The sequence below is a fragment of the Agaricus bisporus genome (assembly GCF_000300575.1).
Source record: "Agaricus bisporus var. bisporus H97 unplaced genomic scaffold AGABI2scaffold_4, whole genome shotgun sequence".
NCBI classification, from domain to species: domain Eukaryota; kingdom Fungi; phylum Basidiomycota; class Agaricomycetes; order Agaricales; family Agaricaceae; genus Agaricus; species Agaricus bisporus.
In genome coordinates this window covers 1,527,539-1,551,697 of record NW_006267367.1, presented here as the reverse complement: position 1 = coordinate 1,551,697, position 24,159 = coordinate 1,527,539, and the positions used below count along the sequence as shown (strand labels likewise).

At 47.2% G+C, this 24,159-nt stretch overlaps 10 protein-coding genes across 10 annotated transcripts; 5 read left to right on the top strand and 5 right to left on the bottom strand.

Moving 5' to 3' along the window:
- Window positions 1-901: 901 nt before the first annotated feature.
- Window positions 902-1,750, top strand: AGABI2DRAFT_135552 (hypothetical protein; the record flags this gene model as incomplete). Its single annotated transcript, XM_006460255.1, has 4 exons — window positions 902-960; window positions 1,092-1,329; window positions 1,389-1,469; window positions 1,523-1,750. 4 exons carry the CDS (start codon window positions 902-904, stop codon window positions 1,748-1,750), a joined length of 606 nt encoding a protein of 201 aa, XP_006460318.1.
- Window positions 1,751-4,772: 3,022 nt separating this feature from the next.
- Window positions 4,773-6,753, bottom strand: AGABI2DRAFT_203285 (hypothetical protein). Its single transcript, XM_006460254.1, has 12 exons — window positions 6,559-6,753; window positions 6,452-6,493; window positions 6,290-6,403; window positions 6,218-6,240; window positions 6,085-6,165; window positions 5,669-6,037; window positions 5,592-5,619; window positions 5,437-5,545; window positions 5,121-5,388; window positions 5,022-5,065; window positions 4,935-4,966; window positions 4,773-4,887 (listed from the first exon to the last, which is right to left on the bottom strand). The coding sequence occupies exons 1-12, from the start codon at window positions 6,709-6,711 to the stop codon at window positions 4,858-4,860; spliced, it is 1,293 nt and encodes a 430-aa protein (XP_006460317.1). The 5' UTR covers window positions 6,712-6,753; the 3' UTR covers window positions 4,773-4,857.
- Window positions 6,754-6,801: 48 nt separating this feature from the next.
- Window positions 6,802-7,972, bottom strand: AGABI2DRAFT_192060 (hypothetical protein). The gene is made up of 4 exons (XM_006460253.1): window positions 7,921-7,972; window positions 7,795-7,867; window positions 7,281-7,745; window positions 6,802-7,226 (listed from the first exon to the last, which is right to left on the bottom strand). The coding sequence occupies exons 1-4, from the start codon at window positions 7,932-7,934 to the stop codon at window positions 6,900-6,902; spliced, it is 879 nt and encodes a 292-aa protein (XP_006460316.1). The 5' UTR covers window positions 7,935-7,972; the 3' UTR covers window positions 6,802-6,899.
- A 287-nt stretch (window positions 7,973-8,259) lies between these two features.
- AGABI2DRAFT_177922 (hypothetical protein) lies at window positions 8,260-10,523 on the top strand. The gene is made up of 5 exons (XM_006460252.1): window positions 8,260-9,047; window positions 9,102-9,812; window positions 9,866-9,974; window positions 10,027-10,217; window positions 10,271-10,523. The coding sequence occupies exons 1-5, from the start codon at window positions 8,289-8,291 to the stop codon at window positions 10,442-10,444; spliced, it is 1,944 nt and encodes a 647-aa protein (XP_006460315.1). The 5' UTR covers window positions 8,260-8,288; the 3' UTR covers window positions 10,445-10,523.
- Window positions 10,524-10,595: 72 nt separating this feature from the next.
- AGABI2DRAFT_192059 (hypothetical protein) lies at window positions 10,596-10,877 on the bottom strand. The gene has a single exon (XM_006460251.1). It carries the CDS (start codon window positions 10,769-10,771, stop codon window positions 10,610-10,612), a length of 162 nt encoding a protein of 53 aa, XP_006460314.1. The 5' UTR covers window positions 10,772-10,877; the 3' UTR covers window positions 10,596-10,609.
- A 1,547-nt stretch (window positions 10,878-12,424) lies between these two features.
- Window positions 12,425-15,768, top strand: AGABI2DRAFT_117271 (hypothetical protein; the record flags this gene model as incomplete). The annotated part of the gene is made up of 19 exons (XM_006460250.1): window positions 12,425-12,495; window positions 12,556-12,844; window positions 12,897-12,984; window positions 13,031-13,086; window positions 13,145-13,246; window positions 13,296-13,402; window positions 13,457-13,469; window positions 13,520-13,550; window positions 13,600-13,704; window positions 13,753-13,797; window positions 13,843-14,071; window positions 14,120-14,136; window positions 14,170-14,284; window positions 14,335-14,509; window positions 14,569-14,710; window positions 14,764-14,920; window positions 14,979-15,003; window positions 15,056-15,139; window positions 15,190-15,768. 19 exons carry the CDS (start codon window positions 12,425-12,427, stop codon window positions 15,766-15,768), a joined length of 2,430 nt encoding a protein of 809 aa, XP_006460313.1.
- A 135-nt stretch (window positions 15,769-15,903) lies between these two features.
- On the top strand, window positions 15,904-17,345 carry AGABI2DRAFT_192057 (hypothetical protein). Its single transcript, XM_006460249.1, has 5 exons — window positions 15,904-16,311; window positions 16,390-16,521; window positions 16,569-16,586; window positions 16,652-16,819; window positions 16,870-17,345. The coding sequence occupies exons 1-5, from the start codon at window positions 16,084-16,086 to the stop codon at window positions 16,969-16,971; spliced, it is 648 nt and encodes a 215-aa protein (XP_006460312.1). The 5' UTR covers window positions 15,904-16,083; the 3' UTR covers window positions 16,972-17,345.
- On the bottom strand, window positions 17,322-20,930 carry AGABI2DRAFT_203280 (hypothetical protein; the record flags this gene model as incomplete). Its single annotated transcript, XM_006460248.1, has 10 exons — window positions 17,322-18,010; window positions 18,064-18,129; window positions 18,176-18,316; window positions 18,371-18,419; window positions 18,474-18,565; window positions 18,620-18,745; window positions 18,797-18,841; window positions 18,896-18,952; window positions 19,009-20,491; window positions 20,541-20,930. The coding sequence occupies 10 exons, from the start codon at window positions 20,928-20,930 to the stop codon at window positions 17,340-17,342; spliced, it is 3,120 nt and encodes a 1,039-aa protein (XP_006460311.1). The 3' UTR covers window positions 17,322-17,339.
- A 283-nt stretch (window positions 20,931-21,213) lies between these two features.
- On the top strand, window positions 21,214-22,941 carry AGABI2DRAFT_192055 (hypothetical protein). The gene is made up of 5 exons (XM_006460247.1): window positions 21,214-21,520; window positions 21,566-21,669; window positions 21,718-21,984; window positions 22,049-22,667; window positions 22,723-22,941. Exons 1-5 carry the CDS (start codon window positions 21,227-21,229, stop codon window positions 22,786-22,788), a joined length of 1,350 nt encoding a protein of 449 aa, XP_006460310.1. The 5' UTR covers window positions 21,214-21,226; the 3' UTR covers window positions 22,789-22,941.
- Window positions 22,904-24,114, bottom strand: AGABI2DRAFT_150275 (hypothetical protein; the record flags this gene model as incomplete). The annotated part of the gene is made up of 5 exons (XM_006460246.1): window positions 22,904-22,991; window positions 23,049-23,183; window positions 23,234-23,428; window positions 23,485-23,833; window positions 23,886-24,114. The coding sequence occupies 5 exons, from the start codon at window positions 24,112-24,114 to the stop codon at window positions 22,904-22,906; spliced, it is 996 nt and encodes a 331-aa protein (XP_006460309.1).
- Between the last annotated feature and the right edge of the window lie 45 nt (window positions 24,115-24,159).

The window sequence follows — 24,159 nt, the reverse complement described above, 5'->3', positions numbered from 1 at the left end:
GGAGGGTAATTATAGTCAAGCGACTCGTGCCATAGTCGAGGCAGTTGGGAACTGATGGCATGTACTAATGCTTAATAGTTCTAGTCGTATCGTAAATGAACTGATTGTCCCCTGGAGGAACTCGCCACGACTACGTGCCCAACACCGTCTGCCACGATGATGATGGAGAATGAACAGCTCGAGCGAACAGTGAGTGCTGTTTGTCGCCTGATCATGATCAGCACCATCTCACGCCCTGCGAAAAGTTCGGTGACATGACCGATACAGTTGTCGCTCTCCAAAGACATATTGATCACGTCCGCCAGATTTTTTCAGCTTCGAGTTCGCGCCTTCCTTCTGCCCCCACGAGTCCACGTTTGCGCCGTGATCGATCAACCTCTCGATTGGAACGTCGGATTGAGGAACTCGAGAATCACAAGCGCGACTTGACCAACACTCTATACACGGTACAAGATGAGGCACTCCATGCTGTTAGAGCGAGGGAGGACATCATGAAGCGGTATCGTCTCTTAATCAGGTTTTCAGCTCGCTTGTTACAAGTGAGTGGCATGTCCTACCGGTGGTTCGTATATTTTTTGAACGGGCATCATTTGTCGCATATCTCAGAGGATGATAGAGGATTTCCCGGACGAAGACTACGACGATGAATTACGCTCGACAGTCAAGAAAGACTTGAAAAGGAGTATGTTTTCTTCTAGCAGTGGCAGTTCGCGCAGCACTACTACTGCTCGCCCTGAATCAAGGGTTACGAACCGAAGTTCTGTTGCTTCTCTTACTCATCCGCTGAGTATCGTCACCAATCAAAGTGGTCCTCCCCTACTGTTGCACCGAAATCATACGCCTGAGGACGGTGATCTTGGACGTATACACTGCGGTTCTAAACTTCCAGTCTGTGTAAGATATGCGGCAGGGCCACTCCCTGAAGTTAGGTTTATCCAACTTGGATTCGAAAAAAATAAGGTAAATATGTCTAATATTCTAACGTTGGAGTAGATTGGAATCTGACTTGTTCCTTGTAGTTGGATGGGTTGTTTACCGGGTTAGTCCCTTCGAGTTTTGCACCGTCGACATCAAAGTGACCGTCCTTCAAGCCTTATCCACCCGAACGATGTAACCATTCGCCTTGCCACGTTACCTTCAGCGCAAGGTCTTGGAGCTCCGAGCCTTGCATTCCTTTATGACCCATTTTATCTAGAATTTGGGATGAAGAGTTATATTTTTGATTGGGCAACGTCACGAGCAAAGAGAGAGATTGTGGAACTTTTGAAGGACAACGCTGACGGGAACGAGAGTCCGGTTTTTCATACGTTTACCTATTCCAAAAGCAAGGTGGGCGGTCCGAACGATATATTCTTTTTTTATCTTCGCTCAAGCTACTTTTTATATAGAAGCAATGGTACTACTTTGGGAGCTTAAGATGGGCTATTCTTAGGGACAATCATAGTATCTGGCCCACACTTGATGACGAGGTGAAGATACTCCAATAGGATATGCGTACTCTGATAATAATGTGGATTATCAGTCTCGTTCTCTTATTTTGCAGAAACTCAGCGATCGCAGTCACGGTTCAGTAGCGACAGGAGAAGTTGAGAAACAAATGTTGGATGGGAGACTAACGGAGCTAGCTATCGAGATAGCATGTGTAGGTTCAGTGGAAGTCATGCGAGACATTGCGATCAAGTTAGGGCAGCGGCTGAAGAAGGCCAAGGGTGTGGGCGCCTGGGCAAGTATGGATAACCATGTAAAGTAGGTGATCGAAATTGAATGAATGATCACCACGCAACAAATATTCGGAAAGACCCTATCACTCAGGTCAGGCAACTACTTATAATTACGCCGTCCGCCTTCCAAGCCCTCTTCCGGTCTAGGATGCTCTTCGACGCCTGCCGATCCACTCTTCTTTTTCCCCCTCTTTTCCTATTATTGGTTATTATCTCTATCCTTCTCATCCCTTCTCACTCCCTTAACCACAAGACCCATCATATCTACGAGCGTCAGCTTAACCTGACCACCCGATTTACCGTCACAACCCTCACTAAGACGGTCACGATCTCTCCTCAGTCTGAACTACCCCTTCTATCGTCCTCCACTTCCCCCTTTTCTGCTTCGCTTCGGCCCCCGTCACACTCAACTCTCGCCTTTTCGACGTCCTCTTCATTTTCTCCTGTGAGATCTTCGTCGTCCACCTCTCCGCACAGAGGATCCACTTCGTGAGTCTTCGGACACTCTATCTTCCCTATATCGTTTGAACCCGGTTTAGCTTGTCCTCTCAAACGTTCTTTGTCGCCCCGAAAAAGACCACTTCATTTTTACCACCCCCGGTCCCTGTTTCAACACCACATACCCCAGCATCTCTGCCCGTGTACGACAACAGGGTGACATCTACTTTGCCGCCGCTAACGTCGTCAGTCTCGTCCAAACAAGATGTTCCTCTACCATCCGTTCCTGCTCCACCGGCAGCAGCTACTAGCTCAGGGTATGAGATATCTCTTGTATACTATCATGTAATCACTAATACATGTTCTGCAGTTTCTGGAGCAACAAAGGTGCAGTGGGCGGAACTTTTGCAGCAGTCGGCCTGGTTGTGAGTGGGATTGGTGCCATCTTCCTGATAGCTTGCCTAAAGAGGAGACGGAACCGAAAAGCTGAAGAAGACTTAGCCAGCGATTCCTTGGATAAAGGCGACCTGTATGATTGGCCTGCTCAGCCTGATGTGAGTGGGTTCAGTCGCCAACCAATGGATCCGTTCGCTGCAAGAGATGTTGTTTATATCCGCGGAAATTCTACGCCTGTCACGGCAGCTTCAAGTTTCCGCGGGTACGCTCACGCTAACTTGGAGGATAATCAAACCAGCCGCGAAGAATATACGTCGTCTAACCTCAGTCGCATCGATTACCCCTACTCTGCCACCTGTTTGGATTCCCCTGCAAGTCCCAGCCGACCAAAGTCAACGTCACCCCACCGACCGCCATGGTCTCCCGCCTCATCTTCGTCACGCCGAACTGGACTTCTCGATGTTCCTCCGACACATGAACCTGCTGTGCCTGCGTCTCCGATGTCTCTGGCGTCTGTATTCACCCTACCCACGCCCCGTCTTGATGCAAGACAGATCGATAGGCGTGATCATCTGGATTCCGGGGCCAGCTTCTATGCAAGCCAAACACATTTACATTACTATGGTGAGAATGTGGCAACCCCTTTTCAGCGAGGTCATTCGGCAGGCTATTTTTGATCTTATCGTTCTTGTTGGGGATACGGATTAGCATAGTGATATGCTGTGCTGATCGAGAAATACAAGCGACGAAGGGTTGCGCTTTTTTTATGTTTTCTTTATGCTGGAAATTCATTTCTCACTTACTCTCGGAATTCGCAATATAGGCTATTATAGGCCGCTTCTGGGGCAGGCCCTCCCATATTACTCCCATGTTTTCGTAAACCAATTTGTATTATCTATCTGTCTAGGTGTATCAGTAGCCCATCTCGATTTCCAGGGTACTATATAGTAATTGCAGCATTTAAAGAGGATGGAGGATCGATCATCTAAGCGCTTTAGACATTCTCATATTAGGCCATGTGGTCAAAGTGGTAATATGTATCTGCACAGCAGAACTTAGTCATTTTAACCACTTTGCGCATGAACAATCGTTCACCCCTGGAAAGTCGATTCTCTTTGAGGACTAGCATTCTCACCGGGTACCCTCGGGACAGAATGTAATGATGATGTCTTTAAGAATAGGCTGTTCGATCTTATCCGTCGGTAAGCACGACATATCAGGACATATCCACAACATAATCGGTGGGACACAAATGGAGGTTATATTCATCGAGCGTCGCCCAAGTCAACAACATTGAAAAAAGCATGAGATTTGGTAAGAATGATCTAGTATCTCTTGTCTCCTGAAGTGAGTAAACTGTCAAGGTATTCAGTCAATAGCCGTCCTGGAAAAGCTCGGACCATATTCTGCACGTCATCTCAAAATCAGGTGGTCTAATTCCGCACCGATACGAGTATCTCCTGGGAAGCAAAGATAAACATTACATTGCCTGTTTTTTCTCGTATTATTTCGGAACACAATGGCGGATAAGTTATTGATAACCGATGACCGATCAGCACTCTGTATTCGTATACGACAGAGCCAAGAGAACCAGGACTACGATCGATAAACCAAGATTCCGGAAACGTCAACCCGCAAAAGCAGGAGAAAGAATTGGACTTTGGTTCATGATTATAGCTAATAGGGAGATAGCTTTGCAGTTGACGGCCTCGACTGTGTGCCCGGAGACCCTTGAAGATGTGTCTCGGCAGGATGGGGGTGGACATCGATGGAGCGAAGGAGACCATATACAATCATACGATAGGAAATGACATACAATGGACAGCCGATGTTGAATATGTGGAAGGTCCTTTAAAGCCTGAGGAACAAGCTCTCTGACAACACGAACTGTGATCAAAGGATTGAAGACCGGATGGTTATGAGGGGTTTAGATAAGGGTGTCACTAAAAGCTGGGAGTTACCAGCCCTCGTGATGCTTAAGAGCTTCAAGTCACGAACGACTGATTTTGGTAAAGATTGTGTCTGTAGTAAGTTGGCAGCGAAAGGTATTAACCACGGCAACCAGTGCGCTCTCTGGCGGCATCATGGCGGACAGCAAGGAAAGCGAGGAGCTTCAGTCACAACTCAAGGCCTGATTACGAGAAAGTCGATTGGTCTCACCTCGTTCCGACAATAAGTGCCTTGAGGCTTCAACAGCCTATTGATAGCAATAGAGAAGCGGTGAATTGTAGCGAAAAGTTGCAAATGATAAGAGTCGATAACAACCAGTGTAATGATATAAGTCTCCAGCAAAGCTGCAGCCTCAGACTTCAATGCCTTCTAAGTTCGTTCCCTGATACCAGAAATTAGAGTGAAACATGACTTTTACTCATGGCTTACAAGTTTCGGTAGACGCAGATACGTATCGGTTCCTGTATCACCGTCAGTTTCTAGGAATCTTGGCAATAGAAGAAGAGCATTTCGCACCCCAGCCATCCAGGGAAACGAGTTCCAAGGAACCACCAAAGTAGCTAAACCGGTAAGTTGAGATTAAGCTACCAAACTAACAATCATCATTGTACTCACGTAGCAAATATATTGCTCATCGGAAGGCCAATGCCAATCCGGGGATGTGGTTCAGTGCAAGTCGCCTGGTCTTTCACTTCGTCTGACTTGGCGTGGTTCCACCGGTCAACTTGCTCAGCGACAGTAGCAAGGACCCCTTTATTGCTATAGCTGGCTGATCGTAGAGCACCTATACGGGAAAGTTCCATTCGCGCTGCATTCCGTCGATGTGAAAAGGAGAAAAGATCAGCAGGTTCGTTGATCTGACTGTCGGAATAAAGTCCGCCTCCTAGCTTGGACCGTTAGATGAAGTTACTGTATTAAAAACCGCCTTGACCTTGATCTGATATCCGAACGCCAATGTCATTCTCTCCAGCAGCGATGGTGGCCTTTATTGATGGTATAGAAGGACTATTTCGATGAGCTAAGAGATTCGCTCTCATTGACTAGGAAAACATTATGACATGAGCACGGACGAAGGAATCAACTCACGTTTTTCAACAACTCGAAGATGATGTATCTATCCACAAGATTAACGGCCAGCGAAATCTATTTTCGTTGAGACCCACTCGAAATGTTCTTTGATGTATGGAAATTGCGTGTCCAGCTGTCCGTCGATGATGACCTCGGGCCACTGGTCGATTTTCTCGTTAAAATCTTCAACCCAAGTAGGTCGCTCCCTGAGCAGTTTTATGCAGCGTTCAATACTCTTCTTGGCTTTCAGCCCCGTGAAGATGATGCCCACATGGGGTTCTCCTGAAGCTTCTTTCTCACGTCGTCCGCGAAACATTTCAGTAAGTGCGATGTGATGCTCAACTAGCACTCGACGGGATACCCGTGATGTCAGCATCCGCCGCATGAAAGAATCGAGTTCATCTGGTGCCAAATATGGGGAGGACAATGAGAGTCCCAGCGAAAGATTGGGAATAACAGTCGCACTAGGAACGTGTTAAGCAAAGCACGAAGGACGAATGTACAAACTCACTGTTCATTGACGAGTCCATTAACAAACTCGCAGAACTTGTCATTCTCTGACAGGGTAGTAATCGGTGGGTAACGACGAAACCTGAGGCAAATTTAGAGAAGACAGCCGTCAGACTTAAATATCCTTTACCTACTTCTCAAACGCAGACCAATATAGCTAAATGTTGTCAGTTTTTGAAGAAGCGGAATGGAAGTCATATATATACCTCGTATACTTTACTGACTCCTTCCTGAGTCACCACAATGTATGGCAAGTTCTGAAGGTCACGCAGACGATGAGCAATTCGTACAGGTAGCTCCGTTCGAACGTAGTTGGCACTCTGAACAATGGTCATTTTACAGGTTTCGAAAGCCTGCATGATACACACCTTGATGAGTCGTTCCTCGTTCATGTGACGCCCGAAAAAGACCTAAAATCATTCGTTGGTACTGAATATCAGGAACCATCGTCGTAGGATGTTTATTGAAAGCGCACGAGTTGACGAAGAGTTAGTCTCTGTGTTGTCTTAGAAATATATGTCTCGAGATGCCGATTCTGGTAAAAGGTAGATTGGAGCCGCGTAAAAATATAGGCGGAACATCGAGGAATGCTGGGTTTGCGGAGAGGCTGAATCATGTTCAAAAGCATTATTGGGCTTGTTTTCTAGTCCGCATGTGTAGGGAAGTGTTTAAGCGAAAAACACTGCAGATCCTTTCACAATCTCGTGACTCGCACTGAAGCACATGTGGAGTCATCCATTCCGGGCCTGGGCACCGGGCTCCGACATATCAATTGACAGAAGTATTGTTCAAACAATTACAAGTATTCTACAAATGCTATAGAAGACCTTCAGACCGCAAGGCCCCGAGTATCACAAATGCTGAACGGCGTTCGCGATCAAGTCCAAGCCAATCGCCTCGTTTGCTTTCCGGAATATCTTCATGCCCAATGGCATATATATCATCACTCATCATGTCTTCCGACTTCTGGACGGGGTCCTCACGAGCATACATTGAATCTTCCCATTGGGTTTCGCTCATCGTCACGGCCACAGTTTTTGCGTCTGGTATGTTGGGCAAGATTGAAGTCAAGAGATTGGAGAGTAACTCCGAAGTTCCGTCGACATTGGAAGAGCGAAGAAGGGGCAAGGGTAGATATTCAGCCTGGATATATCAGTATACATTGAGCGAATGGCCTTACGCGGCGGCATAGCTCACCTCAAGGAGCATGCCTTTGACAGCACCGCCTGCAAGCACTACATTCCCTATCCTGACTATCCAGTCAGTACCGATAGCAAAGACTTGGCCGTCAATCAGAATTTGTTGACCGGAAGTGTGACTACCTCTTGACTGTGCAGTGGTGGTTTGGCGGACAGACAACCACCTTGCTTTGAGCTGAGCCAAGAGCTGCTCGAGCGCACCAGGAGGTCGAAGAGTGAGGAATGTAGTACGAAAGTGTGTGCATCCTTGGATGTAAGTAGACTCGTCTCCTGGAGGCGCCGCGGCGAGCACATCAGCTCTCATGGGCGCATCAGGGTTTTCTATGAGGACGAAAACGTTGTCATCCATGGTAAGAGAACACATAAGGCGATCTGGTTTTCCATGCAAGGTGGGGATAGGCAGCTGGTTAATTGTAGATCGATATGATCTTATGGATATGTTCCATTTTCCGCGGTACGTCGCCTATCCTACATGAGAATAGTGAGACAATCCAGGTTCTCGATGATCCTACGTTGTGATTCAACATCATGTTGTCGCGAACAAGCCCAAGACCTTGTGGAGGTGCATTTATCCATCGAGCTAAGCTTGAGATGTTGATTGAGCAAATGCCATTATGGTAGTCTCGTTCAATGCATACCCTGTTAGACCCATAGCGATTCCTACGTACTACCGAAGGCAGAGGGCGAGCAGAAACGAAACATGTGACTTTGCGCCACCGCGTACATCCATGTTACGTACTCATGCTCGTACTTGTAATTACTTGCTAACCGCTTGTGCAATTATCAATACATACTGTAAATGCTAATAATGTTCCCGATGTTGTCCACACTTCATTTCTCCTGCCTTGCCCATTAGGACTCGCTGACGCAGTTGACCCCGCCATCGTATCTTGTGTTGAAGTTGTGCACGGTTAAGTAGTGACATGTAACTATCGCGAAGTCCCGTGACCGTTACGGAAGACGCGCCGGCCTACTTTGGCCAGGGCTCGAGACATCGTCAACAAGTATGCCTCCCAAACGCAAGGCCTCTAGCATCCTAAGCTCATCTCCCAAGAAACGGCTTGCTGTGGGCAAGCCAGAGATATCATCCAAAGAGACCCAGTCTACTACTACTCATATAACAACAGGGGCAGCTCATCAAACACGGTCAGCAAATCATCCAACTCCCAAACTTCAAAGGACATATGGGAAGAGACACAATATAGAACGTACTGCAACAGTGTTGGAGAACTCTGTTGCTGGCCAAAAGGATGAAGTTCTGTCTGATGTAAATCTGGAACCCGAACTGTCTACACACTCTCCAGAGAAAGCCCGCAAACACAGGGCAAACGCACTCTCTTCGCCCAAGCGACGATCGAAACGGGTTACCAACGTATCGTCTCCACCACGGCGGACATGCGTTTTTGTTGAAATACCGCCTCTCCCTCAGCGCAAGCGAATTTCACCATCCCTTCCTCCCACAGATGACACACCCCGCCTTTCGAGCTCCCCGAAAACAACAGCCGGCGTTGTTGGGACACTACACTACAACGAACCCATCTTCTCTAAACATTTGCCACCTCGATTTCATCCTTGTCTTGACGCCCAGAAAAATGCCATCCTTCGCAATTTGCGTGATATCTCAAAGCTTTTCGATGAAGATGAACCACCCTCTTCAGATACAACTTCAAGAAAGCAGCTGGCAGATCTTCTCATGGGCACGATCTCACGGTCTGAAGGCAACAGTTGCCTCCTGCTGGGACCTCGAGGATCCGGAAAGTCAAAGGTAATGTCGCATTTGTAAATATCCCAGTACACTGCTGATTTGGTCTACTTCTAGATTCTTGATAGTTGCATAAAATCTTTGCCGGAACCTCCAATTATCATTCGCCTCTCTGGATGGATTCACAAAAATGACCGCCTGGCAATGCGCGAAATTGCTTATCAACTGGGCCAGCAAACTGGACAGTCATTTTCCCAACCAGACGAAGGCGATAGATATGACGAACAAAATGACAATCCTTTTCTGGACCGTCCAAACTCAGAAACTATTCAAATAGGGATGGAATTGCCACCATCTTCACACCTTCCTGCACTAATTTCTGTGATACCAACGCTTTCTCGGCCGACAATCATTATTCTCGACGCATTCGACTTATTCGCACTTCATCCGAGACAAGCATTGCTATACTGTCTTCTTGATACAGTACAAGGATGTCGAACAAGTATGAGTAATAAAGGGCTGGCCGTTGTCGGCCTTACGTCTCGGATCGATGCTATCAACCTTCTAGAAAAGAGAGTAAAAAGTCGTTTCTCAGGTCGTGTTATTCGCACAACCGTAACGCCAACAATTCAACAGTGGCTTGCGCTCACTAGAAGAGCCCTTTGTCCGCAGAAATCGACTCTACAACAGGACGAAGATGTGCTGAAAGAATGGGACAGTGCTTGGGATACTCGGGTGTCTGAACTGCTGGGAGATAGGGCAGTAGTTGATGTCATCAAGGAGACGATTGGGTTTGCAAAAGATTCTAGTTTGTTATTTCGCATTTTGGTCAGTGTGATTACTTTTTTAGCTTCAAATCTGGGGCTTACAACGACTTACAGACAAATACAGTCATTCAATTATCTACTCATTCTCCTTTTCCCTCTTCTGCGGCATTATTGCAGGCAGTCTCATCGCAACGTTGCAGACCTCTCTTATATGAGGTTTTAGGTAAATTGATGATTTCGTACCGTCGATCAAACATCATATGACCCGTGCATAGATCTCCCTTACCCCGTCTTATGCCTTGCCATAGCAGCGGTTCATTCTATGACATCCGGGCACGAATTCTTCACCTTTGAAATGCTGTTTTCAACTTTTCGAGACCAATTTCGCGCATCCATGGCAGCACCTGTCCACGTCGATGGTGGAAGCATCGGGATGGTGCGATGCAGTAAAAGTATCTTACTGAATGTAAGTCCCTCATTTGAACATCAAAAATACATAGTCATAAACGTCTTCTGAAGGCCTTCGAACACCTTGTATCATGTCGAATTTTCGTTCCTGCAACAGCCCTTACTGGTGCGACCGCCAGAGAATTTGCGCGATATAGCACCGTGCTAGGAAGGGACGAGGTCAGACGGATTGTAGAAAAAACGGGACAGACGATGTTAAAGAAGTGGCTGAGTAAAGCGGAATAGATGATATCACGACAATTGTGTATTATTGATATCAGAATAACATGTAGAGCATGTATGTCGGAAACAGGCAAGATATGAGTGACGCTTCGAGTGGCCAGTGGGCATCTGCTTCGAAATTGAATCGGGATATATGTAGAGCAATTGCACTGACCTTTCAAAATATAATTAGGGAGTTGGAGAATCTTCGGCCCAGAACGAAACGGGTTTTGAAGGTGTCTGAATTGGAGGTAACGCTTTAGAACTTGGGTCTGCATTGACGGTTTCAAAGGAAGTGCAACCCATAATTTTCTGCGATCGTTTGATCATTGCTTTGAAGTTCTCGTCCATTGCAATGCTGTCATCCCAGTCCCTTGTCTCCTCTGCGAGTTCCTGGAGGATATCCAAGATACTTTCGCGGCCCTCTGAAGAGCTGCCAGTCAAATCCTTTGAGCGTTTCTGGTGAATGTTGAATCTGGATAAATCGAAACTGAGGCGTTGACTCTGAACTGACATTCGCTCTATAGTCAGCACACTGTCTAAGTCACACTTCGGCTCCTCAGTGACATTGGCAGGAAAGAGTATAGACCGCAGAGGCGAAGGACCCAAGGGCGGGCTCCGCCTGTTTCGAACTGAAGACGACTTCGTATTCGCTCTTTCTCTTCGCCTAAGCGCGTCACAGGCGTTATAGGCCAACGGAAGGTTCTTTATGGGATCCAGTACAAAAGGCAATTTAGCGGATCCGCATACATCCGGCAACGTATAGCCAATATACGATGTGTCAGGGAAAATTTGACAAGCCTCATCAATCAAGCTCAGATTGGGCGAAAGCGAAACTCGTCGGGACTTCTGGCGACCAGGTTTCACAAGGTTTAAAAGATGGTTGTTATATGGATGATCGAAGCTCGCGTTTCCCAGAAAACCATCCACTTCTTGCCTCAAATAATCTTTAGCGGGAAGAGACGGTAAAGATCGGAGAGGCACAGGTTCAGCGTAGTTGAGGTAGGCAGCGATGAGACTATGGGATGGTAGTGTGGGTCCAAGACCAGAGCTCTCTGGCATGTTATTCAAACCGTGGGACAACGGTAAAGTAGTGTCAGGATCTGTATATGACTTGACGAGGCGGAGCGTGGCATGTTCGAGACGATTATGAGGCCAAGGCAAATCTTCCTGTGGGAGGTTCATGACCTGTGCCTGCTTTTTCTGTCGGCGAACGCGACCCAAGTCCAAGGAAAGCCTAGTCGGTAGCGAGAAGAAGGACTTGCCGCGCGAAGCAGAGGAGTGAAACCCAGATCGTGAACCCTTTCCATGTATGTACCAGGGAGATTTCTTGTTAAAAAAGACGGGGCCTGTTGAAAAGACAGAATTCTTGGATTTGCTTGATGCAGAGGTGTCGCTCGAGAGATCTCGGTTTTGTGAAATCTTGGATGCATCTATCCCAGGATATAGTAAAGTAAGTTCACTTGGTTTCGATCGAATTTCGAACGAAGGAGAGCCAAAAAGTCCGATTAGAAATCCAGCCTTGGCGTCCTTGCCAGTGATGCGGGCAACAAATCCAGAGAGTCTGAGGCGGCGTCGAGAGTCAAGGAGGGAGGAAGAGGGCCTCTTCAGGTTGTTTATTCGGCGATGACGGACAAACAGTAACTTGAAAGCTGACAAGCAGATAAGCGAGAACACCAGTAGAGCAGTCAGACAAGCCAGCCAACTAGACGCCGTAGAAGAATCTCTGATAGGTGCGGCAAACGAGGGGGTGGGAACATAAAGAAGAACGAGCGTGTAGCAAACATGCTTGAGACTGCGGAAAGTCCGTGCAAGGGGAGGGGTCATCGGTGTGAAGTGAGGAGGACTTGCTGTACTTAAGGATGACGTCGCTCACTGAGGCACGGACTCACCGCCCATACTACTCACGTGGCTAGAACGTACTCCGAGCTCACACTCCACATTGACATGAACATTCTCTTTGCATAGAACCCTCACAGTATAATCAACCGATACCAGCCATCCATGAATCAACCCCTTCAGGGTACACTGCACACTTTCGAACAACTAATCAATGAAGACTTGAACGATGAATCGTCTGTGGCCTCAAATCTCAGTATTCATTCCTCTGTTCTTTGACACCGTTATATCTTCAGACACATCGAAGCCTTCTCGCGCGCGCTTCAATTGGATGATCAATATTTTGAACACAACCCTGATTCGTCTTCTCCGGCAACGCCAGGGTCTCCCGTTGTTGGGCCATCTCGTATACGCAAAGTCGCAGCGCTGTCAGACTTTGCCCCTGTTAATACGAAGGTGCCGAGGTTAGTTCTACCCGTACGGGTTGCGGAACTTCCTTTAATATCTGGCGCTGTTAGGCGCAACAAGAGATATAAACACAAGAGACATGATTTCTGGTTTTTGCTCTTGCGCTGGCCGCTTTTGGTGAGTATGATTCTGGTGATTGCTCTAGCGCCTCCTCACCTCAATCACGAAGCTATTTATCTTTCTATTTATTGGGGCGGAATTTGGATTGTATGTGCTTGTACGACAGCTGGTGAATGGGAAAGAGTGGATTTCTGCATGTGAGCAGTTAGCTTAGATCAATTTCAAACCATTGATATAAGTTAGGGAGAGGCAAGAAAGGTCGATTACGCAAGAAATTACGAGCCGCTCAGACGTACGAGGTGTGATCTTCCTTCCAAATTATTCTCCGTCGTCCGTCGGTTCATTTATAATTTACAGGAATGGAAGGAGGCAGCTGCGGAGATGGATAATCACTTGCAATTTGATGAGTGGAAGAAGGTTGATGAAGATCCCTTTTATGATTGGAAACTTGTACGCAAGGTCAGGAACATTTTTCCGATATCAAACATTATCGTTGACTGTATTTCAGGTCAAGCGTTCGTTGCGAAACCTGCGCGACAAAAATGATGCCAGAGGCTGCCTAGGCGTTCTTGAGACTTGCATACGTCCCAACTTTGCTGCAGTTGAATCTCCCAGGTCATTCTGACTGCAAGTTCCATAAGCTCTTACTGATGGGTTTCTTGTTTACAGGATCTACAGTGAGGTACAGGTACTACATCAACGTCCTTGAATTGAGTACTGAGGAAAAGCCAGACATTTTTAGGAACTAAAGACTTAATAGAATGTGCGTTGGCATGTTTTTCTGAGTTAATTATAGCTCACGGTAGGTTTAGCATACTTCAACGAGTTGGAGAGGTCCTTGGAGTATGTCAGAAAGACTCCTGAGCTATCGTTGGACGAAAAGAAACGCTTTTTCAAAAGCGCAAATACTAACTTAGGTATTTATCATTCCGTTAGTACACAAGCTGGTCTAAACAATTCCTTAGGTGTCTCGGCACTTTGTTTGTCAGGCGGAGGGACTCTTGGATATTGTGAGTTTTCCGCGTGCCACTCATGCACGAAGGCTGACTTTGTAGATCACTTTGGCGTGATCAAGGCCTTTCTAGATCAAGGCATTCTACCTCGCGTCATCACTGGTACAAGTGCCGGTGGTCTCATCGCTGCCTTAACTTGTACGAGGACGGACGAGGAGCTGAAAGTCCTTCTAGTTCCGGAACTTGCACAACGGATCACCGCCTGCGAAGACCCTATTTCCGTGTGGTTTAAACGGTTCATGAATACCGGAGCTAGATTTGACAGTATCGAGTAGGTGTACACATCGTCCTCAGACGTGATTTACTGAAATATTCCTAGTTGGGCAAGAAAGGCATGTACCTAGTGAACTATGACGATTGCAATTAAAGGTCAAGGAACCGCTCAGTGCGCTTATTTTACTCGCGGCTCCACGACTTTTAAAGAGGCATATCTGCGAACCGGCCGCATCCTCAACATTTCTGTTGTTCCCGCCGATCGCTATTCGTCAGTATCTCTTGTTTATCCCATCCTTCTCTTCCAATGACATTTTATAGGCCCACCAAAGTCCTCAACTATATTACCGCCCCCGATACCGTAATTTGGAGCGCATTACTCGCTTCAGCGGCGGTTCCCGGAATTCTCAATCCTGTTGTTCTAATGCAAAAAATGAAGGATGGCAATCTGGTACCGTGGAATTGGGGAAGCCGATTCAAGGATGGTTCTTTAAAAGTTGATATTCCGACTCAGGCTCTCAATTTGTATTTCAATGGCAAGTTGATAATCACTAGGTATATGAATCCTACACTTATAAAACCCTGCTCTTGACAGTCACGAATCCAGTGGTGTCCCAGGCTAATCCTCATGTACACCTATTCTTCTTCGCCCCTCGTGGTTCCGCTGGTAGACCCGTTGCTCACCGGAAAGGCAAGGGTACGAGAGCTTTTTAAGCGGTCTTGTGATCATAGGTATTTACATTTATCTAGGCTGGAGGGGAAACTTCCTGCTGTCTGCGGGGGAGCAATGGCTGAAGCATGAGTTGACTAAAAATTTCAGAGTTATTCGAGACCTAGAGCTCCTCCCGACCTTGTTGGGTTCCGACTTGTCTACTTTGTTTCTGCAACGTTTTGATGGCTCGGTGACGTGAGTAGTGAGCGTTGTGCCAGTAGTTTCAACTCCTTACCATCGGCTTGCATCTTAGGATATGGCCCCGCACTCGCTTCATGGTGTGTAACGAATCAAACTCATTCAAACTACACCTGTTCATGACAAGTTTAGGATTTCGTTCGTATCCTGACTGATCCTGATCCACCTGAACTTGACCGTATGCTCCGCGTGGGGCAACTAGTTACATGGCCCAAGGTATGCCCTTCGTCATTCAGTCATGTCTGGGTCTCAGGCGAGAATTTTAGCTGCATATGATCAGCAATCGTGCACGAATAGAAAACCAGATTCTCTTGGGCCGGCAATCTGTTCGTGCAATGTCCCGATCCCAGGGCCACCGATTGCCACCATCAAAAGCCGTGCTGTTACACTCAGTGCATCATAACGAAGGGGAGACAAATAAAGATCGGCGGAGTAGTGACCCATCGTACCCACCAGCTAATTCTGAGCGACCTATGTCTGTTGACACAGACGCTGAAGAGGCATTCGTACATGGATCTGAATGGTTCTACAGGCGAGGTCGGACCGACAAACCCACATCTCTCGCCATCCCTAACACAAAGGAAGAACTTAGTCGAGATCCTTTGTCGTCTCCAGGCATGCGTCGAAAGTGGGCCTCGGGCCTCTTGAATCCAGAAGGTTCTGACGGCGAAGCTGATCGCAGTCGACGCTCTTCGCAGGCAGAAGAGAAGCCGACAACAAACTCTTCACGATTCTTCAAGAAACTTCCATCATTGCGGGGAAGTCATTCTTCAGTTTTTTCCGATCATAATAACGATGAGGCCACCGTGAATTGGAGTAGCGAGTCCTCCGACGAATTTCCTTGACCCATCCAGTTCATCTGCTGGTACAACCCATACGGCGGGACGGAAGCACGCAGATGACATTTTGGATCAACTATAATCATAGTCATTGTATTTTACTTGTTTGCGTGTTCATAGTGATCACATGAGGGATGGATTCCAGCGCCACCGATTTGATTGTGATCACGTAAGATCTGTGTGTCTTCTGTCTTCTCACTTGGGGAATTCGGAAGTGTGTGCCTCTTCTCAGTCACCAGACGCCGTGACTTTTAAAGCCTTTGCGTAGTCCTTACGCAGTGATTCACTATCCTTTCCCCCAGTTTGTCGAACGTCTCCTCTATGTCTTACGAAGGATCACTGCCTGATCAAGGCCACGAGGAAGTCTCTAGTACTGTATCTGTCGATGCAGTTGCGGCGGCAGCTCTCTTACGGGCAAGTCAATCACCGGCTCAGAAATCAGCAGCCCAACTTGCCGCAGAGCACGATCGACGTCAAACATTTCGTCGTATGATTGACCCCGGGATCGTACGCCCTAACTCTAAGGAACAAGCGAGTTCCTCTCTCAAAGTAAAGGCTTTGAGTTCAGTTATTCATAATCTCTGATTTCCAACTTGAATTTGTTGTTTCATTTGTTGGCGTTCCTAGACTCTACTGAGAATTGCGGATAACCTGCTACGTGAACCGGAGAATCCCAAGTTCCAACAAATCAAACCAACAAACCCGGTTATCCAACGAGAACTCATGAATCCCAAAGGCGCAATCGAATACGCAATAGAAGTAAGTTGTTCTTTCTGCAATACATTGATATTGTTAACAAGGAGAAGATGGGATTTCGACCCGAGGTAAGTGCATCATATTTCTCAGACGACAAGGTTAGGCGGTCAATTGATCAGGGATATGGGCATAGGTGAAGGATTTTCAACCATACTACACATTTTACCCTCGCCATATGGAGGACCTGCGACTTGGCGCGATTATACTACGCGAACATGTCAACTTAGAGACGGAGAAGGCGGAGCGAGCTGCGCGTGCTAAGGCCAACGAGAAGGCAAATGCAGCGGCGGCAGCAGAAAAGGTTGTTTTGAAATCATGTTCCGAAAACCGGTTTTAATTTTGATTGCTTAGGTCAAGTTAGCATTCATTGATGACCGGAAAACGAAAGAAATGAAGGATGAAATCGAAAGGCAGCAAAGACTGGCCCGTCGAAATGGCGGACACGGCAAATGAACATATGCTTGATATTTCAGCTTCTACCACTTTCCGTGCTCTAGCACACTCCCCATAATGCTTCATTCATCTTCATGCTGTTCTCTGCCATCAATGGTCAGGGAAAGAGAGAATTCCAAACGTTTGCCACACATCAGAAACTTTACTCTTGAACCCGATGGTTATGCCTATCCAATCATTCAAAGTCTGGTTCTTATTTCTACCCTATCGTTTAACAATGTAGCTCCTAGCACTTGTAGAGTAACTGGTTAAAAAAGACTGTTCGTCATCAAGGCATTCGGAGATCCCGAGATGTGAGTCCATTACTGTGGAATGAAGGGGATCATCGATGAAGATTGTTTACATGAGTTGCACTGAACGCTGCGCGTTTACACAGTGTAGGGATCTCGGTATTGAGTACCACGTATCAAATTGGCACCACCACATGTCGAACTTGACCGAGTTAAGCCAGTCAACGCCATATGTGAAACATCCAAGCCAAAGTCAGAGCCGGAATGAATTTTTGAATCCGCAGCCTCAGGTAGAACCATCAACGCCCTTTGAGTGGCGTTCGATGTTGTTCTAGAAGGCGAGGAAATCATCAAAGAAGGTCGTCGACCGGAAGAAGTTGACATCTGGTGTACGCTCAAGTCGTCGAAGACATTAGATGGATGAGAGTCAGCATTGTGCGACAAGACTGGCATAGCCGGCGCTTTGTCATTTAGGCTAGGCAAGGCTGGAGGCATTGTGGGCCTATGAAAAGCAGGACCCGTAGGTGAACGCGTCATGGCAATGCGGCGGTTATCCCGCAGGAATTTGACGCTCCGAGGCCGACGAGCGGATTCAGAGTCAGCATGTGCACCTGCATCACTGAAGTCATGAATTAGATTACTGCGGAAAGCCTCTTCATGAAGTTCCAGGTGAGATTTTCTGCTTCCGTTAACGCAGATTTTCATCACCGTTGTGGTGACTACCCTTGTTGAGTTTTGTGGGGAACCTCGTGTAGGCTGGGGTGTTATCCTAGAACCACGCGCCCTCGGATTAAACTGGAGTTGGGGGTCTACTCGTCATTTCAGAATGTATAAGAACCAGTATCCTGGGAATATATCTTACATATCTCAAGGAAAGGATAAGAATATTGAGACGAGGCAGCCTCAGCCGATCCAATGAGCGGAGGATCTGCAAACGCATGAGATAAGCAAATTGATAGCGAAGAGATACATACAAAGATCGAAGAAAGGATATCCAGTTCCTCCTGGTAATAGAATGAACTGTTTGACAGGTGGTTGGTCGGTTTGAGTTCCTAGCATTGAAGGGTATAACTCAAAATGAGGGTAAACAGGTGCATAAGGGCGGACGAAGGGATCTATCTCAAAGTATTAGCATAGTGTACCCAAGACGGTAAATGGATGTGACTGACAGCGGTAGACTTGTAAGGTGATTTCCGTCTTAGCCAGATTTTCTGAAGCCTGGTTCGTACTTTGGTTGGTTACGGATGAATATATGAGCAGGTGGATACACACCGCAGGACCCGAGGAAGACATGTCGCTATCTGCGCCGCCTTTGCTCGCCACTAGCACAGGATAGAGCTCGAAGTTTGGATAGGCGGGCGGATCTATACAACAATCTTCAGTGTTATCAGCTACATACGGCATGGAGACATGCTCACATATGGTGATATTGGGATAAAAACCAGTGAAGTTGACACAGATTTGCAGGTTGCTCCCGATCTCGTATCGCACAACGTCAGCGGCCTTTCTCGGGTAGAGCTCAAAGCAGGGATATACGGCAGGATCTAATTTCGTGTCATCCCGGCCGAATCTCTGCAGAGAAAATGGGATCTTACATATGACCAGGTTCGGGTATGCGTCATTCGATGTAATGCTTCCCTCTTGGATTACAAGTTGCATTAGCAAGATCAAAAGCTAAATTGTATGCGACCTACCCAATTGAGAACATTCGGGAGTAGCATACGAATTAGAGTGAAGATGTGTAGTAATATCTAGTATTCGTCACGGTCAGATCAAACAGAATTGACGAATTGCCGGCTTTGCTTACAGATATCCAACTGAGGGTACTGACATGTCGTGACCCCTGACTGTGAACGAGTTACATCAAATTGTCGGTTTGCAGAAGCAGCAGCGGCAGGATATAGGTCGAAATTGGGATATACAGGGGGATCTAAAGTAATATGAGCATATGTCCCGGTCTCTATTAAACACATACAAATAGAAAAGTTCGGATATACTTGTTCTCGCATTGCTTTAATTGTGCCAATGTCGACCACTTTCAAGTATGGCCAGACGAACTTCCAGGTTTCTCCTACAGAACCCGAATAGGAAGTAACGATTTCTTGCGCATAATCGAAAGAGCGTTGCGCAGCATCGGGCGTACTAACATGGTAATCCGTAGTGGGTGTGGGTGGGTAGGAGAGAGGTGCACCCCAAGAAGTAGCAGTAGTTGGAGTAACAGGATGACTGAACACCCCACGGTCGCCGAGGTGGACGGATCGCGGGCGAGGAACTTCCTGATACAAGTCAAAGACTGACACAGCTGGAGACGCAGGGCCCCAAGATGTCATTGTCGTAGGAGTAAGGGGTCGACTAAAAGTATTGCGGAATCCGAGGTCTAAAGATGAAGGCCGGTAATAGCCCGGTGAGCTGCAGAGGCTATAGGAAGGAGCGCCCCAAGTTGTCGCTATGGACGGAGTGGGAGGGGAATCGTCGAGCATACGGTTGGCTATATCAGGCGATGGAAGACGATTTGAGTGATTGCCAACAGATACGACGTCGTAGTCTTCCGGGCCTGGAGATGAAATAGACCAGGTGAAGTCCTCGAAATTAAGTTCCGACTCAGAATTAATAGGTATATTATCATGAAGAGCAATACGGCTTGGCAAATTCATGGGCTCGATATCGGCCTGACCACGTGCCGGTGAGGTTGTACCCATGATAGCAGAAGCCCTCCAGGACCGAACCCGATCGTCTAATTGGTGTCTAGCCGATTTTGGTTCGTCCTCTTGAGCGATTGGCGAAAGCGCCTTGACTGGGGCTTCTGATTGTCCTGGGTTGAACTGGCCTGGCCCTCCGCTAGGAATTTCGAATCGATCTACAAGTGAGAGCTTCCGAGGGACATGGCGAACGGAGGTATTACGAGGGCGGGAGAGAGGAAAGTTAATGTTGTCAAGGTCGCGGAATCCATCCTCATTGACAGAATCGCGATGGGTATGAAAAAGTGAAGTTGCAAGCGACGGTACACGCGATGTCGGACGCTCAGTGGGATCCTGGCCGGTCGAAGAAGACCAAGATGAATACCACCGAGCCTGCCTGAAATCGATATCAAACTCTATTCTCCCACCGATTGGTGGGCCACGGCTGACAGAGGGCGTATCGAAGAGATTATTCCATAGCATATGCCAAGACTCATCAGATATTCTAGGTGTCATGGCAAGGCCATCGTCGTTGAGATGAAGGTATAGGCATAATCCTGTCGTGCTTGGAAAATTGAATTCTTTGGCTATAGCGCTGAGCTGACCGTACATCTATACGGCGGTCAATGTGTATAAAGCAATAGCTACTGGCTTCGCTTACCGTAGGGAAGAGGGGCATGATAATTCCTTGCGAGAGTCGGTGAGGAGGGCCGGACGACAGCGTATGACCAAGCTGACCGTGTTCTTGGATAAGGCGCGAAGGGGGTATGACGACTACAAAGTACCTATAGCTACGGTGGACAGGACGACTTGGAGATTCGCGAAATCCCGAGTTCTGATAGCCAAAGGAGGGTCTGCGACTTTGGGAGTGCAAAGGTATCTCAGAGTGGTGGGATTGAGCTATGTCCTCATTCGTATATCCATCGGCTGTCGGGGCCAAGATGGCAGCCGTCGCGGGCTGCTGGTGTCTTTCAGCCAGCGTTTTGTCTGAAATTACGTGTCCTTTCGGAAAGGTGAAGGGCGAAGTTGTGTGGTAAGAAGGTGCAGTCATACGAGACATATTGGAAGACTAGAGAATGGCGAAGAGTGGCAAAGAAGCGAATTCGAGGTGGTAGCCATGGTGAAGGATTGATAGTGAGCGGAGCAAAAAGGTCAATATATATAAAAACGAGCCTACCCAGTTCCAAGCCAGATAAATGATTAGAAAAGAAGGAAAGGAAAGGAAAGGAGGCTCACAGAGCCAACGAGAAACGAAAAAAGTGAGAGCTGCAGAAAAGTTGCAGAGTTGTCTTGGACATTGGCATTGCGATCATTGATCGATTGATCCTCTTCACCAGACTATCTTGAATGGAGTCAAAGCTCGCCCAATATTCTGCTCTTCCGCAGAAGGACAAAGGCCTCGCGTTCATATCTCTTATCCCAGAGGTCCTTGCGCAGACTGATCCCGCGAGAGACATACATACTCTCGTAGACACTCTCATCAATCATGACAATGTCGGTCTCGTAGTCGGCAGGCAGGTCCTCTCAGAGCTCGTCAAGGTCCTGGGCGAAGGTGCCATCCAAGATCATGATCTAAGAAAACGTGTTGTTGAAGAGACTCTCGCGACTGTCCTACCGCGTATTGTCAGCTACGAGGAACAGGTAACCCTCAAGCTGCCATCTTATCGCCATTTCTGACCGTAGTAGGTCAACGGTCTCAAATTCCAGTTAGCTGATCTTCTTGAGTCTGAGGAAGAATGGAGTGAAGCTGCTCGAGTGCTAATGAGCACGTCCATGGAATCAGGGCAGAGGTATGTCTAATTACCCATCAATACAATTCAATTTCATCGTTCCCTAAGGTCCGTATCCGACTCAGACAAGCTTCGCGTCTACATCCGAATAGTCCGGCTTCTTCTAGAGGACGAAGAATCAGTTCAAGCGGAGACATACTATAACCGTGCCGCCCTCCTCGTTCATTCCACTACTGATCGTGAAGTCATACTCCAATTCAAGCTGTGTCAGGCTCGTATCAGTGATTATAACCGTAAATTCCTGGAAGCGGCCGGCCGTTATCATGAACTCAGTTATATTGGAGAGATTGACGAGGAAGAACGTCGTCATATGTTGTACGTCGATATGATTATCTCGGTCTCTTCCTCTGCAAAGTAACCGGGACTTTGACCACAACAGAACTGCAGCAGTCACATGTGCGGTACTAGCACCCGCAGGTCCAAACCGATCTCGAGTTCTCGCATCTCTGTACCGCGATGAACGATCAGCCGATCTTTCCACGTACAACATCCTGTCCAAAATGTTTCTTGATCATATCCTGCGGCCCACTGAAATCAAAGAATTCGAACAAACCCTGAAGCCACATCAACTTGCCAAAGTTGCCATCTCCTCTAATGATCGACTAGCGTCCGCAGGAAACAACGACAGCTACAACGATGATAATGAACCGGCAACAAGTACACGAACAGGACCTTCAACTGTGCTTGATCGTGCTGTTATGGAACACAATCTACTCGCGAGCTCCAAGATTTACAATAACATCACATTCCGAGGTTTGGGCAATTTATTAGATCTCACTCCCGGAGCTGCAGAGACAATGGCTCGGAAAATGATTGAACAGGGCCGTTTAAGAGGAACGATTGATCAGGTGGATAAAATTATCTGGTTCGAGAGTGATCGCGAAGAGGACGATGCCCAAGGTAGAGCAGGAGGATTAGGTGAGGTAGAGGAGGCAGAAGATACTGGTGCTCCATTTACGAAACGCTGGGACGCCCAGATCAGACTAACGGCAGCCAATGTAAGCGGACTTGATTCATCCTGAGCTACTCATCACCAACCATTTGCGTTAACAGGCTGAGTCCATAGTACAGCATCTCATAGAGAGAGGCCTGGTTCAAATCACAGCGCCTGTCGTGTAGCAAAATATGTTGTTCAGTCCTCTCCTTTTTAACATTACATCGTAGAATCCATATCTTAATGAATAAAATGCGCACGAAGAGTTAAATATAACAACAGAGCGGTCGACTCGAATGATCATGCACTACTCTCATTCTTCTTCCGCTTCTTTGCCCTCTCCCGCTTGGTTTCAAGCTCGTGCCATTCACCCTCGAGACTTGCCAGACTGTAAAAAGATAAGGGATCAGATATCTTTCAATTTATGGGGCGTGTATATACGCACCCCGTCGGTCGTGATGCACTGGGGGCTTCCTGGGTGAAGTAAGGGGTTTCTATCGCCTGTGTAGCGGTGATGCGCTGCAGGGGATCATAATTGAGGAGTTCCTCTGCTAGGTCTAATGCTGCTGGGGACATCCATCTGAAATTGTGAATAAGAGTGTAGTACAATGACCGAGAGATCATACATACTTCTGGAATATATCACGGAAGCGGTTGGGTATCTCGTCTCGTGGTTTTGCGAGTTCATACCATGGTAGATCCACCAAAGCTGGCCATCGTTCAGTGGTAGGCGTACCAAGTATCTTATGAATGACATCGAGTTGGTGTATCTCGTCATTACCTTGAAAGACTGGCTTCGTCGTGAATAATTCTAGCATGATACAACTGCAGTGTTTTGTTAGTTCCGTAGCCGGTGCCGATCATAACATAAAGTTACTGACCCAGCACTCCACATATCAACTTCAGGGCCGTAAACAGTCGCTCCAAAGAGAAGCTCAGGTGGACGATACCATAAGGTGATAACACGATTAGTATAATCCGTGCGCCGCCGTTTCTGATAAAATCGTGCCAGACCAAAGTCTCCAAGCTTGAGTTCGCCGCGGTTATTTATGAGGATATTTGAGCCCTTTATATCGCGATGAATCACGCCTTTGTGATGAAGGTACGCTAGACCAGCAAGCATCTGATGACAGAGCGACTTCAAATGAGCAGCCGTAAACTCAAATTGAGTTTGTGAGAGGATTCCTGTAAGGTCATGATCCATATACTCAAACACCATATAAACGGAGCCTGATTATGGATGTCAGACATTTCGAGAGGATCAAAGTCAAGTTAATCTCACCATTCGATACGATCATTTCATACAGCTGAACAATGTTCTCGTGTCGCAATGATTGCAGTAGTTTGATTTCTCGCATGGCCGTGACGGGAAAACCATCTTTCTCTGTTTCCATTCTTATTCGTTTGAGTGCCACCAAAACATTCGAAACGGAGTTGCGGGCTTTGTACACCTTTCCAAAAGTACCTTCTCCGACCTGTGCGACGATATTATAGACAGGCTTGCCCGACATTGCGACCACGTTTGAAGCCGAGGGTGGACGAAGGTCTTCAAAAGT

Bases quoted from the DNA above. Each gene is read 5' to 3' on its own strand.
- AGABI2DRAFT_192057 (XM_006460249.1), top strand. From the start codon at position 16,084: ATGTCTTACGAAGGATCACTGCCTGATCAAGGCCACGAGGAAGTCTCT. The intron at 16,312-16,389 runs GTAAAGGCTTTG...TGGCGTTCCTAG, and splicing joins AAGCGAGTTCCTCTCTCAAA to ACTCTACTGAGAATTGCGGA. The intron at 16,820-16,869 runs GTTGTTTTGAAA...TTGATTGCTTAG, and splicing joins CAGCGGCGGCAGCAGAAAAG to GTCAAGTTAGCATTCATTGA.
- AGABI2DRAFT_177922 (XM_006460252.1), top strand. From the start codon at position 8,289: ATGCCTCCCAAACGCAAGGCCTCTAGCATCCTAAGCTCATCTCCCAAG. The intron at 9,048-9,101 runs GTAATGTCGCAT...GTCTACTTCTAG, and splicing joins GAGGATCCGGAAAGTCAAAG to ATTCTTGATAGTTGCATAAA. The intron at 9,975-10,026 runs GTAAATTGATGA...ACCCGTGCATAG, and splicing joins TCTCTTATATGAGGTTTTAG to ATCTCCCTTACCCCGTCTTA.
- AGABI2DRAFT_203285 (XM_006460254.1), bottom strand. From the start codon at position 6,711: ATGCTTTTGAACATGATTCAGCCTCTCCGCAAACCCAGCATTCCTCGA. The intron at 6,494-6,558 runs GTGCGCTTTCAA...GAATGATTTTAG, and splicing joins GACTAACTCTTCGTCAACTC to GTCTTTTTCGGGCGTCACAT. The intron at 6,241-6,289 runs GTATATATATGA...GACAACATTTAG, and splicing joins GAGTCAGTAAAGTATACGAG to CTATATTGGTCTGCGTTTGA.
- AGABI2DRAFT_192060 (XM_006460253.1), bottom strand. The intron at 7,746-7,794 runs GTAGGATCATCG...CATGTAGGATAG, and splicing joins ACATGATGTTGAATCACAAC to GCGACGTACCGCGGAAAATG. The intron at 7,227-7,280 runs GTGAGCTATGCC...TGATATATCCAG, and splicing joins TCAAAGGCATGCTCCTTGAG to GCTGAATATCTACCCTTGCC.
- AGABI2DRAFT_192059 (XM_006460251.1), bottom strand. From the start codon at position 10,771: ATGGACGAGAACTTCAAAGCAATGATCAAACGATCGCAGAAAATTATG.
- AGABI2DRAFT_192055 (XM_006460247.1), top strand. From the start codon at position 21,227: ATGGAGTCAAAGCTCGCCCAATATTCTGCTCTTCCGCAGAAGGACAAA. The intron at 21,521-21,565 runs GTAACCCTCAAG...TGACCGTAGTAG, and splicing joins TTGTCAGCTACGAGGAACAG to GTCAACGGTCTCAAATTCCA. The intron at 21,670-21,717 runs GTATGTCTAATT...TCGTTCCCTAAG, and splicing joins TCCATGGAATCAGGGCAGAG to GTCCGTATCCGACTCAGACA.